The 13,517-nt window shown below is 34.6% G+C and overlaps 1 protein-coding gene across 1 annotated transcript; it reads left to right on the plus strand.

Annotated features, from left to right (window-relative positions):
- The first annotated feature begins 1,072 nt into the window (after positions 1–1,072).
- On the plus strand, positions 1,073–6,996 carry LOC110694435 (repressor of RNA polymerase III transcription MAF1 homolog). Its single transcript, XM_021871605.1, has 11 exons — positions 1,073–1,270; positions 1,527–1,654; positions 1,836–1,906; positions 2,050–2,099; positions 4,077–4,150; positions 4,227–4,289; positions 4,660–4,747; positions 5,356–5,418; positions 5,571–5,650; positions 5,742–5,813; positions 6,574–6,996. The coding sequence occupies exons 2-11, from the start codon at positions 1,623–1,625 to the stop codon at positions 6,653–6,655; spliced, it is 675 nt and encodes a 224-aa protein (XP_021727297.1). The 5' UTR covers positions 1,073–1,270; positions 1,527–1,622; the 3' UTR covers positions 6,656–6,996.
- Positions 6,997–13,517: the final 6,521 nt, after the last annotated feature.

Here is a 13,517-nt window from a genome sequence, read left to right on the forward strand (position 1 = left end):
TAAGGAGAAAGATTGACATAGCAATAGGGGGTTTAACTTTTGGGATCAATAAAATATTTGTAAAATTCACACTCCTCAAAAAAGAAAACAAGTGAAGAATAATACAATCATGACTAATAGTGTATCATCACATAATATATGCCTTTTTGATAAAAGATTGCGTGCATATCGTCAGGCCCGGTGCTTTACATGGGTGCATCTCACAAGTGGCAGCAAAACTCTCATCCATGGTGAAAGATTGGCAAAGAAGCTCATTGTTTGCGGGGGAGGCCGATCGAAGAGTTCATAACGGCAAGGACCGCTTCACATGCTTCTTTCTTAAATCTCTTAAGTCTAACCAAAATGGGGGGTGTGGTCAGACTTAAATTTCACTAAGTGATTGACAATCGCTTGAGGTTATAGTTCGAAACATTTTCATTCCTACAATATCTATCCAAGCACTCCCTAATCATTGTTTGCTTAGATAAACCCCGCTCCCAAGTATTTACAAGGTTTTAGATTGACTCCATGCATTTACGCTTAATTTTAATTTTACTACTACAATACAATTTGCATTTACACACATATTTTGGTTTAAATCCAATCCAACAACAATCTCATATATGCAATGAAATAATTTTCTCATTTAAAAAACATTTTATAAGAAATTTTAACCCAAGCATTACATAGCCTACTTGTAGTTACTGTTTTTTTTTTTCAAAATGGCATAGTGTATTAAACTATTGTAATTTTTTTAATTTTTAATATTTCAAGTGACTTCCTCAATAATTATTATAAATAGAGTTGTCAATTCGAGTGTCCGGATCAGATCTAATTTCAAACTTGAATCATGCTAAATTATTGTGTGATTGTACCTATATAAGTCAAAATTTAATTCAGATATTTTTCAAGTCAATTTCAACTCAGAAAAGTTGAATTAGATTTTGACATCTTAAATCATAAATAAAAAAAATGAGAACATTGATCATCAATTATTAAAAAAAAATTGTAATCAAGTCCACATGGGATGTAACACACCGGAACATGCACTTAAATCTCTTACACCACAAATATCCCCAAATCGTTTGAACAACGACCTTCCAAAATCCGAATATTCCAATTAGGGCTCCATTTCTCCAACCCCTTTTATATTTTCCAACCTTCTTCTTACAGCAAAAAAATCCACCAAATCAGAGGAGAGAGAAAGTGAAAGAGAAAGTGAAAACTAGAGAAATTTCGCGAATTCGGCAACTCAGTTCTTCCGCATCTAATCGTATGTTATTAGAAGCAGGTATGGTACTTGGTGGAATAATTCAATGTTGATGCTTTTCAATTTAGGGTTTTTTTGGTGAAAATTTCTAGTTTATTTGTTAATTCGAGTAGTATGTAGTGTAATTTGGAGAGAATTTAGTGCTCTATTTCTTATTGATGAGTTTATAGCTAGGGTTTTCGGAAATGAATCTCATTTTTCAAATTGTTGTTGAATTGACTTTTTTATTTTTGCAATGTAATCATAATAATTTATTCATTTTCATTGATTTCTGTAGGTATAGTTCTTAAGGATTTCTATAGAACAAGTAGACCTCCGCCGCCACCGCTACCGCCTCGAAGTCCCGTCTGTAGAATCGATTCTCAATTAAATCATGAAGTTTCTCGAATACACTCAGTTAAATCGGTATCTATTCGTAATTTCTTTTTTATAGAGTGTTTTTTGAGCATTTGTAGTAGTTTTATGCAGCCGACACCTGCAAATTGTCTATGTGATTGGTTTATTTTTGATGATTTTGATTCTTATTTTAGGTTTTGATTGTTTGAATTGATTTAGTAATTGTGAGTTTCCGGTTTTTTTTTTCCAGTATAAACGATTTCTTGAGTCATGTAAATCTTGGCGAGCGTACTATTAAGGGATGTTTGGAGGCATATTCATGTAAGCAGAAACTCATCATTGTTATAGGAATATTTGTTTGATTATTGCCTACATGAAACACATTTATAATATTTAGCAGGTTGAATGAATGACTTTTGGGTGCGGTTTTGTTGATCTTAGTGTGTGTTTTTATTGTTTAACAGGTAAGCACACAGGTTTAGACAAAAGACTATCGTTGAGTTTAGAGCATGAGGTAAATTAATCATGTGCTTTTGTCTTTTAGATTATTCGTGTGCTGCTATTGTTTGCCAATTGCCAGTATTCCGCTGTCTTTTGAAAGTTGCGACTTATGACTGCAGACCTACAGTGATCTTAATCTATGCTGATATTTATTATTATATAAAACAAATGAAAAGAATTGTATAGGTGAATAAACAAACAAATAGAGGTGTGCATTAGGAAGTAGGACCGGGGGCGTTTGGTTCGCGGAATATAGGTATGAGGTATGGGTTTAGAATGACTAAAACCCATACCATATGTTTGGTTGTCAAAAGTATGAATTTTAAACCCTTACCTCAAACCTTGGGGGGAGGTGGGTTTGGCTCATTCCATTCCCTTACGTATCAAATGAAAGGAGGGAATAGTCAGAGATTCCATTACAGAATTGAACCAAACACATGGTATTAAGTATCAAGTTCTAACCGATACCACCTTAACCCCATTCTTGATTCCAAACCCATGCTACTCTGCCAACCAAACACCCCCTTAAAAGGTTCACAAGGAATTTGTTAAATGGTTGCATTTGTTGCTCTTGGTTTTAGAAGTGATATTTCCAATTTCATGCAGCTTCTGTAGGACATATTTTTTCTTTAGCATGGGTTATGCTAGGGTTTTTGTAACTTTTATATGGGAAGAACCGTAGTTGTTATTAAACTAGTCACCCTTCATACGCATGAAGAAGTCTGGGACGTACTAATATTAATGAGATATTATGGTTGATTGAGTGTAGAGTGCTATGAGCAGTCTTTAATCTAGTCAGAGTATTTTATGGAGTACTTTGGTTACCAAGGTATGTTTCACGGCAGATAGTTTCTTCATTTGATGCTTGTGGATGTTGAAATGACACAAAGAGCAAAACTTTTTTAGATTGGCCCACAGAATTTGACTTAACCTTGACCATATGAACCTGTGTGCTCTTTTTTCACTTACAATCTCCTTATAAGTGTGTACACACTTTATCTTCCTTCATGTTATCATATCCATTGTATTCTTTCGTTTATAGATCCGAAACTCTTTTTTGGAAGTTCAATAAGATGTTGTACTCTTACTAGTCTAGTGGTAACATTTTAGGCCCTTTTTTTTCAGCTTTTATATGAGCATGGATTGATAATCAATAAACTTTATTTCTGTTGCATCATAATTTAAGTACTTGATATTATAAATGAATGGGATAAGGATGACTCGTTAGATGAATGGGATTAGGATGCTTCATTGGTACTCATTACTTTTTATATAGGTGTGAATGTTTGGTGTTGTGGTTCTGGTGGAGAGGAGAGGAAAAAAATATTAGGACAGAGGGCGGCATAGTGACTTCTATTATGATGTTCCTGCTGATTTTGTTCCCACTCCCTTTTAAATTCATATATTAAGCTCATTTGTGAGCATATATTAAACAAGTTTGCTTTCTTTTCCCTTTCTTTTAAGATTTAACCTTAATCAATGTCTCCAATGTAATGAGGTGCGCTGAGGTGATTGAAATGTTTGGTAAATATTCCATAATTCATATCCTTGGTAGAGATCAAGTGTTCAATGTTGGTGTCTGTGATAATGAAAGAGGCAAAGTGACATAAGTGCTAATGCAGTCTCTGATTTCTTTGACGGAATTATATTAACTCTATTATAAGGTTACTTCTGCCATTTCCAGTCCACATCTACATACATCATGTTCACTGAGGCCATGCTTCTCTCTTGCTTCCTGGAAATGCATTATGCTTTCCTTGCTTTTATTTTTTATAAAAAACTTAACTTGTTGTTTTACTTTTACACATAAGAAGAGTTGTGGTGTTATGTTTTGCTCTTGTCTCCTTTTTACATGGCCTTTTTGAATGTTAAAATGTATTGATGTTACTTATCTAAGTATAACAATTACTATGATTGTATTCTACAACTGTAGTTACATAAATTTACCTGTGGATCTTGCTTCATAGCAGCCAAAATTTTATTTTTGCAGATTCTTGATCAACTTGGAAGATCATCTGATACTGATTCTCCATCACCTGCTGAAAATTTGATTAGCAGATCCAGGTTTCTACTTATTCCTAGATGAGTTTGGCATGATATGCTTTTTTTAGTCAAACTAACCAACCTACTGTTCCTTCAGCCGGAAGACGCTGATTTACTTGGTCCTTACTCTGTACCACATGTACCCAGATTATGACTTCAGGTAACTGGGTTTGCTGATGTTCAATTTTGAATTTCTTTAAAAAGAGGATTATGGGTAATGTCATTGTCAGCTTTATGGGCGACATGGCAACCCACATATAATCCTCTCGTAATTGGTATTGGGAGTGTTGTCAAAGAGGTTTGACAGACGGTTCTGAAAACTGTCGCTCCTGTAGGAGCTGAGAGTTCAAGTCTCTCCATTTCCCATTGTAAAAATTTTGTAGCAAGTTTTGACAGATGAGAAAATCTTTTCTTTGAATATTTTTGGGTTTGGAGCCTTTTGGGGGTGGGGATGCATTCAAATGCAATTTGTTATAGCTATGTGGTTTTGTATGTTGTGATATTACCCCACTTTGTTTGCTGCCTCGCAGTGCAGTGAAGGCTCACCAGTTCTTCATAGATGAAACCTGGGACAGTTTTGTGCAGTTATTTGATTCTTACATGAGAGAAGCATCAAAGGTATCAATCTTTTTCTTGTTTTAATGATAATCTGCTACCCTAGAACCTGGTAAAATATAAGTTAGGGATAAAGAACTTTCAGTTACTTTCCTTTTCTTTTCTCTAATTTTTTTATTTTATTTTTATTTTTTTATTTTTTTTTTTTGGGGGGGGGGGTTGTACTGTTGTAGTTGCTTTAGTGTAGGTTTTAAGAAGCTGATTCTAAATGCTGGTGTATTATATGGGTTGATGAAATAACAATCCATAACTTAAAAAGTTATTTATGTTTATATTCTTTTTTTTTTTTTAATTTATTTATTTATTTTGATAAGTATAAGATTGAGGATTCTCTCATTTTATGATGGAAATCTCATTGTTATGGGGGAATCTAGGAAAAGTAGTGTAGGGAGTTAGGGACAAAATTGCAGAGGTCTTTACCAATGTTTCTTATCTTTGAGTCACTTAGTTTAGCTTGTTACTTATATTTATTTGCATATTATTGCTTTTATGGTGAATGTATTGTTCTAAAGAGTTAGTGATATTAGATTTTTAGGGTGAGCTTTTGCCTTCATGTTTATGGTCGTAGTTGTTGACCTTTTAATGGTGCTTGTTACCTTCGCTGCGTATAGGAATGGATTGAAGCTAATGGTGGTAGTTCACTCCTTGAAGATTTGTACAAGGCCTTAGATGAAGTAAGTTTTCAGCAATTGTCAATGGTGGCCTTATATTTCATGAGCATTTATATTGCTAATATAACCTGTCATAACCTTTTAATTCTTTGTGGAAGTCGTTGACTCAGGTTGATTTGTTTGACTAAAAATCATATTTGTTATATGTAATGCAGGTGGTGAAACTCTCTGAATGTGAAATTTACAGTTATAATCCTGACTGTGATGCAGACCCTTTTTTACAAAGAGGAGCCATGTAAGATTCCGTCATTGTATATTTACTATTTATCTGCTTGACGATGGGTGATCATTATGACAATGTTGTGTTTGTATTTTCTCCTCTGCAGATGGTCGTTCAATTACTTCTTCTACAACAGAAAGCTGAAGTGTGTTGTGAGCTTACGCTTCTGCTGCCTGAGGTAGATTTTACAGTATTTTCTCCTTAGCGGCGTGTTAGGCATGGGGGATAGGAATAAGATGGTGGGATAAGAATAAAAGGATGATATTTCCTTTTTTTTTTTTTTTAATTGGTATGGATTGAGATTAATATTGGGTTTAGAACTAAGTTTCATGAATACCCTACTCAATATCTCTCTCTCTCTCTCTCTCTCTCTCTCTTATAAGGTTAAATTTGTATTTTCTTCTCCATCCTCGCCTGTCTTCCCTTGTACGAACTTTTATCTTGGCAGGATAAGAGGGACTTTTTCCTGTTCATGTCTTCTTTATTATCCCCATGACCTCATTCGGCCATCCCCCTTATTATCCCCATTTCTTAAAACAGACTAAGCATTTTCCATTTTCTTTAATCCCTATCCATTTATAATATACCAAATGCCTCCTAAGTGAGAATTATATAGGAGTATTCTTCTGTTTAGTCTGGTTATTTGCTTTGTTCTGTTTGATGGGAATGGTAATCGTATAGTAACTTTATTTCCTCAGATTAGTAATTAGGGAAGTCTTTAAACATCAGGTGTTGCTCAAACAAGAAGTATTTCACATTTATGAAGTACCTAAATATTAACGTTATGTTGAATCACATAATGCCTTTTCCCATAAGCCTTGAAATAAGGACATTGTAAACTTAATTAAAATAATGATTGAAAGGTGAATTATTTTGAATTTAGAAGTTGTGTTTCTCTTTTGTGCTGATTCTGATTGTGCAAGTGGTTTTTCTTGCAGCAACTTGGTGGCTGATGAATATCTGACCGATGAGTTGGATTTTGAGGAAGATGGGGAAATATTCGACAACATGGATATTTGAGTGCGGGATTGTGTTGTTCATACCACCTTTGTATGCTTGTTGAAATTATGTGATCTCAGGTCTGAATGCATGTAAAAGCCATTAACTTTTGTATCTGATCACAGACACTGTTGTGAGACCCTGTAATTTAGGTAATGTGAAGTTGTTAGAGGTTAGAATTGCTTCCCAACTCGGGATGCTGTGATGTAAATATGCATCAGGTTTCATCCAGGCCTTCGGGCTTTGGATTTTAATTGCTGAATCATAGACACCATTTAGTTTCGTGACACTGTATCAGTTGTGAATAACTGAATCGTATGCCTTCATTTGTTATTCTGTAAAGATTGTGAGTGCCTTTGTTATGTTATAATTTGCTGAATCCGCTGGGATCTTTCAGCTGGTAGAAAATGGGGATATTGTTGAACTAAAGATGCCCAGGAAATGGGCGAAGAGGAAAATTTTGTGCAGTACAATTTGATCTGCTGTGTTAACACTCAAAATTCAAGTGGACATCAGAACACTGACAAAGAGGCGGGAAATATTTGAGCAGTAGCTAACCCTTATATTGCAATTTCTTGTTGTAATGAGAAGTGAACACTTTCATTTTGTGAGTAAGCCTTAGCTGGGTTCTATTTAAGTTTAAATCTTTTATTTTAAAAACTCAGATGAATTTGTAATTGTAAAGATTATTTGCTTGATACCCAAATGGAGTAAAACAATGTGCAAAATAATTTGCCTAATAATATGTTAAAAAAGAAGTTTTTATGATACAAATGAAAAAAATTATTTGGGACTTGGGTCAACTAAGAACTAAATTGTTCCAAAGAAGAGAATGAAGAAAAATAATAAAGTAGGATTATGTGATAAAATAAAAATGAATGGATTTCTTCACCGTTGTACTCTGTTATGCATAGTAGTACATCTATCTAACAGTTATTTAAAATTTGTTTGGCCAAACTTCTTATGTTCTACGGTGGAAGATAAGATTATGAATGATAGTTGTTTATGGGAAATCTTAATTAATTGTCCCAACCCAAATCCAATTTATTCCATTTCTCACCAAATTAGTTTAATGGATATCTTTGAGGTAATTCCAATTTCCAAGTACGTTAAGACATCACTCAATCTACAGGTACAATTTTCAAGTTCAATTATGGCTCATCAATTGGGATTTATTAATAAATTGATTGTTAATTTACAAGAAATTTATCCCATTTTATTTTAGAAAAATGCTATACATAATCCTAAGAGTTGTATATAAATAGCTAAAAATGGAAAAAAACAAATGAAAGTATAACATTAATTATACTCCCTCCGTCCTTTTATTAAGGACCTATTTCTTGTTTTTCACCGAAATTAAGGTTTTTGTAGATTCCTTAAACCATATGATTGGAAGTACCAAAATACAATAAGTGCATTAAAAGACAAATTATATGAAAGAAAAAGAGAAATGAAAATAAATACACCGCTCATAAATAGGCTGCATATGTCACCAATCTTTAACAAATGAAAAGGACCCATCACATTCAATGCATGGGACAAAAAAGAACCAATCATTTGCTTTCTTTACAATTACACGGATTATGCCCAAATGAAAATATTCAGAAAAACTGAGGAACGAGGGAAAATTTTCAGAATGAGGAACGAGGGAAAAAACTTTCGGAAAAAATGAGGAATGAGGGAAAATTTTCAGAATGAAAATCTGGGTGAGGGAGGAGTTTTTTTTTTTTTTTTTTTTTTTTTTTTTTGGAGGAAGGATGTTATGGGAAGCAATTACTCAAGATCTGTAATCACCCATAAACCCAGATCTAGGATTTTTGAAGAGAGAAAATGTGAGCAGTGTCGGGGTAAACTTCAAATCTTCACAAAACGAGCGATAATAAAGCCAAATTGATAGAGGCTAGGGCTTTTGTAGAGGGGGTTATTTTGTAGGGGGAACCTAGAAAGATGAAGAACCCAGAAAAATGAAGAAGAATGAGGAGAGAGAAAATATTGTCGGTTGATACAATAAATGCCAAAAATGTATGGCACAAAAAATTAAAAATGGCAGGACAATTTGGGGATTAAATTAGGAGAATGAGGTTGGAATTGTAAAAAATCACTTACTAAAAAGGGAAAGATTCTAACAATAGGTCCTTAATTTTGATTTGCCAAAAAAGAAATACAGGTCCTTAATAAAAGAACAGAGGGAATACTTATTTGCGCTTGATTTTGTCATGCATTCCTAAATTAATACCAAATAAGGAAAGTTATTAAATGTTTATTCATAGCCCAAGAGCTACAAATGGCATTACCCTTTACTTTATTGTTTGTTTTCATATTACATTAAATTGACAAATGAAACAAGTTGTAATAATTGGAACACATATTTACAAGGAAATTAATCTAAAATAAAAAGAACATGTAATTGTGATGAAATAAATTGGGACACAAAAGACATACATGAGATAGTTCTTTGATATAACTCTATGAGCTCATCACTTTGAGTTATATATATACATATATATACATATATACATATATATATACATATATATATATATGTACATATATATAGATATATGTGTACATATATGTACATATATGTGTACATATATGTACATATATATATATGTACATATATATATATGTACACACACATATATTTATATATATGTACACATATATATAAATATACATATATATATATATACACGCTTTTCTAAAGAAGAAGTTCAAATTTCGAAGAGACTCGATGCTTCACAAAGTATAATATAACTATAATTCCCTTCAAGATTCTTTGTACCTTATGTCAATTTCACAATCTCAAAAAAAAATTTACCTTCATAAAAAACAGGGATTAATTGAACAATTAACTAAGTTTAGTTATCACTTTGTCTAAGATAAAATGCAACTTGCCCTAATTAAGCACGAATGCAATAGTTAAAGATTCAAGGATTGCTTTTTCAGCATTACTAAGACAAGAAGATGAAGGTTATCAAATGAGAGGTGAAAACAAAGATTATTGAATTGGAAATGAAGGTATGCAGGGTCGTTTGGTTCGTTAGAAAAGTGCAAATTTCCCATGAAATTTCAAGTTGTGGGAATTAAATTCCGTCATCAAAATCATGGGAATTCAACAAATTTGTTTGGTTAAGAATGGAGAAAGTAAATTCCGATAGGAATTTTAACTTACCAAGGGGGAATAAGGTAAGTAAATTCCCATGCTTTGTGGGAAGCCAAAATTCCCATGAATTGTCATTGCCCCCATTTTCACTTTTTTGTGTCAACCAAACAAGAAGTTTAAAATGAAATTCATGGGAGTTAAGTGTTTTTTTTTCTTCCCTTATGTAGTCAATTAGTTCTTAAACGATAAAGTAGGGCTCTAATTTTTTTTTTTTATTTTTATTTTATTTTTTTTTATTTAGGATTAGTTAGGCTTAATTTGGATTGTCACTAGACTATGACGTCATAAAGGCCTTAAGTCACTGGAAAGAGAAATGTTTAATTAAGGCAGGTGTACAATAACTAAGTGAATGGCGAAAAGAAAGAGGACAGAAAGTGGTTTACCACACGTGCCACGTGAGACATTTACCCACCCAAATTCATTTCATTACCTTTCTCTCTCCTCATTCATTTGTTTCTTTCTTCCTGAAAACTTTATCTCTCTTCTTCAATTTTTTTTCTCTCTACTGTCCAAGTTTTTTCTCTCTCTCTTTTTTTTTTCCTCTTGATTCTTTGGTGATTCACTGCAAATATGCAATGACGAAGACGAAGACGAAGACTACGGAGTACTATGTTTTCTGACCCTTTTTTTTCTGGAAATTTGTTGCTAGAGATTGTTGATCTTCTTAATTTGTATTTTTTGATGTCATGGTTTTGATAAAGTGTTGTTTTAATTTTAATTTAAGGGTAACTTTTGTATATTTTAAGGGTAACTTTTTGTGAGATTAAGGGTAATTTTGTGAGATTAAGGGTAACTTTTTGTGAGATTAAGGATAATTTTGTGAGATTAAGGGTAACTTAATTGAGTTTGAGAGTAACTTTTATGTGAATTTGTTCCGTTATTCAACTAATTAGAAGAATGGATTGGATTTTGTTCTAATTTTCTTCTAATATATGAGGAACAACTTGATTTCTAGATTTTCAATTACTACAGAATGATTTTAAACAAATTATTCCAAATTTAAACAAACAAATATCTAAAAATAACTGAATACATTCAGTGATAACTTCCTAATATTTATTTTTCCCAAATTGAGAGTTTGAAATACTATTTCCATCATCAACTGAATGTATTTCATATCCAACATAATTGAAAATTTTAGGCCGATTTCAATGGAAAATTTTGAGTTCTCCAGATTATTTATCAATGGAGTTTAAATACGCCTCCATAATCAATTGAATACGCCTCTAGATTAGGTCTTTCTCTTTCTCTAATGGCAAAATTTTCTTTTCCTACTGAAAGGAATGGTGTCCTTCCAACAAGTGTATTATTCCGGTAGAGGGTTCAAAATTATTAGAAAGCTAATTCTTCAGTAAGGTCAAGTGATCGAAATGCCTAGGTGGAGGCCACTTCCGATTAGTAATATTAATGTACAATTAATATTACAGCTTAATCTTGATTGAACCCTTCGGGTCGAACCCAATCGAACAACCGATCCGAGACGACGAATCAATCTGAAGGATTTGATGAGTCGTTAGAGTTTTACGAACAAAAACGTCGGATATCGAGCTTAGAGCGTCGAGACCGAGCGTCGCAAGTCGAGTCGAATTTAGAATTCGACGAGACGTGAAATCAATCAAGTTACAAGTTCGAGTTAGGCCGTAGCCTCGCATTGGCCTAGTCATGCGAGGGCAGGCTATCTCGAGCTAGCATGTGCATCGCAATGCTAGCCGCAAGCCTAGCATGCTAGGCGTGCTAGGGCCATGCATGCTAACTAGCCATCGCAAGCATCGCAGCCTTGCGTGCGTGCTAGCATGCCATGCGCCAGCTATCGCACGGCTAGGCCTTGCTAGCATGCTAGGCGCTGGCGCAAAGCATGGCCTAGCACTGCTCGCAAGCATTGCAGCCATTGCGTGCTTGCTAGCATGCTGGCGCCTAGCCATCGCAGCCACGCACCATGCGTGCTAGCTGTGCCAGGCATCGCTGCGCACTATGCGTGCTGGGCCTCGCATAGCAGTAGCCTAGTGGTTCGCAACATCGCAAGCAACATGCACCAGCCAGCAGCGTGCTAGGCATGTTGGGTTGTGCGTATGTGCTAGCAAGCAGCAACACGATGTGCCTCGCATAGCAGCAGCGCCCAGCATGTGTGGCTCGCTAGCAGCACGCATGCACTGGCTCGTTGTGGCTGGTTGTGCGAGTGTGCTGGCTGGCTGGCTAGGCTGCCCAACCTTGGTGCTAGGCGCCAGCTGGCAGCCTTGGCAGCCAAGGCAGGCTGCCAGCCAGCTAGCCACTTGGAGGGGAGGGCCGGTTTTGCTTGTGGTGACCAAGGGTTGGAGCTTTGCCTTGGGGAGCAAGGCTATGGTCCCCCCCTTGGAAATGGTCCTCACCTAATCTCTCATCCTCCTTGTGCCACTTGTAACTTATTGATTGAATTGCAATTTTATTTTTGTTTTGATTAAAATAAAATGGGAAAATTGCAAATCTCCCACATTGATGGTGAATGGGAAATCAAGGTTCATTTCCCTATAAATACCAAGGTTTTGGGATTTGGGAAGAACACTTGAGTGAAACTAAAAAGGCATCTCCTTAGAAAAGTGAGAAAACCTTAAGTTCGTAAAACTCAAGTTTTTATTGGTCGGGTCCCGACTAACCTTAGGGACTTGGACCGTTCGGGTTGGGTTCGTGGGTACGAGCCGTCGGAGACCTTCGCATTTGCGGGGTTCGAGTTTTGAAGTAAGAGCTCGGGTTCGAGCGAAGCACGCGCCAAGGGTAAGAAAGTATTTTCTTTCTCTCCCTTATTTGTTGTTTAATTTGTGATTATATGCTTAGTTGCCTTAATTAGTGGGCGGGTTTCTCTTCCGCGTAGAGTCGAACGCTACGAAACCCAACACCTACTGCATGATTTCACTTTCTCTCTCCTTTGGCAAAGTGGCAGTGTGCATGAATTCAGAGGAAATTAATTTGGCATGTGCAAGCTACCCGATTTACATTAATATACTGTAAACCGGGGCATGAAAAATCCTACCACTGGAAAAGGGAAGATTGTAGTAATCATAATAATTATATTAGTTTTGGGGTAGTAATTAATACAGATGAGTAGAATCAAGTAATCGGTCAAAAACAACGTAACTGAAAACGGAATTTGTCAAAAGTAGGTCTGGAAAATTGGAACTGGTTCTATCTAGGTCCATTAATCATAATTGGTTCCAAAATTGGGTACCTGATTTATTTGCAAGATAAAATTAAAAATAATTGGCAAATTCAGATACATCAGTCATGTTACATTACCAAATCAGATAAAAAGTTTAACAAGTGATTACAAAAAATTATCGTCAATTGAAATGATGAAAATTAGTAATTGAAAAATAAATAAAACTTGAAGTTAAACAAAAAAAAAAAACTTCATATATATTATTTCGCATAATAGATCATGAATGATTAAATTGCTATTTATGGCTATCGTGCAAGGCATGCATATATGGTACTTCGGTTTCAATCTATGGATAAAAACAAAAACTACAAAATAAAAAAATAAAAAAAATAAAAAAAAACTGAAGAAATTGTAATGGGATAATACAATAAAAACGAAAAAACAAACAAAAAAATAATAATTACATCTAATAATTAATAATTACATAAATACAACCGAGTCCAAAAATCTAGAATTTAGAATTGGAACTGATTCCAACCGGGTCCAAAATATTGGAATCGGACCTTGATTCGTTAAGATTGCGACCA

The sequence above is a fragment of the Chenopodium quinoa genome, unplaced genomic scaffold (assembly GCF_001683475.1).
Source record: "Chenopodium quinoa cultivar QQ74 unplaced genomic scaffold, ASM168347v1, whole genome shotgun sequence".
Lineage (NCBI taxonomy): Eukaryota > Viridiplantae > Streptophyta > Magnoliopsida > Caryophyllales > Amaranthaceae > Chenopodium > Chenopodium quinoa.

Excerpts from the sequence above, each read along its gene's own strand:
- LOC110694435 (XM_021871605.1), top strand. The coding sequence starts at position 1,623 with ATGAAGTTTCTCGAATACACTCAGTTAAATCG. Across the intron at positions 2,100-4,076 it reads CGTTGAGTTTAGAGCATGAG|ATTCTTGATCAACTTGGAAG; the intron begins GTAAATTAATCA and ends TTATTTTTGCAG. Across the intron at positions 4,748-5,355 it reads ACATGAGAGAAGCATCAAAG|GAATGGATTGAAGCTAATGG; the intron begins GTATCAATCTTT and ends CGCTGCGTATAG.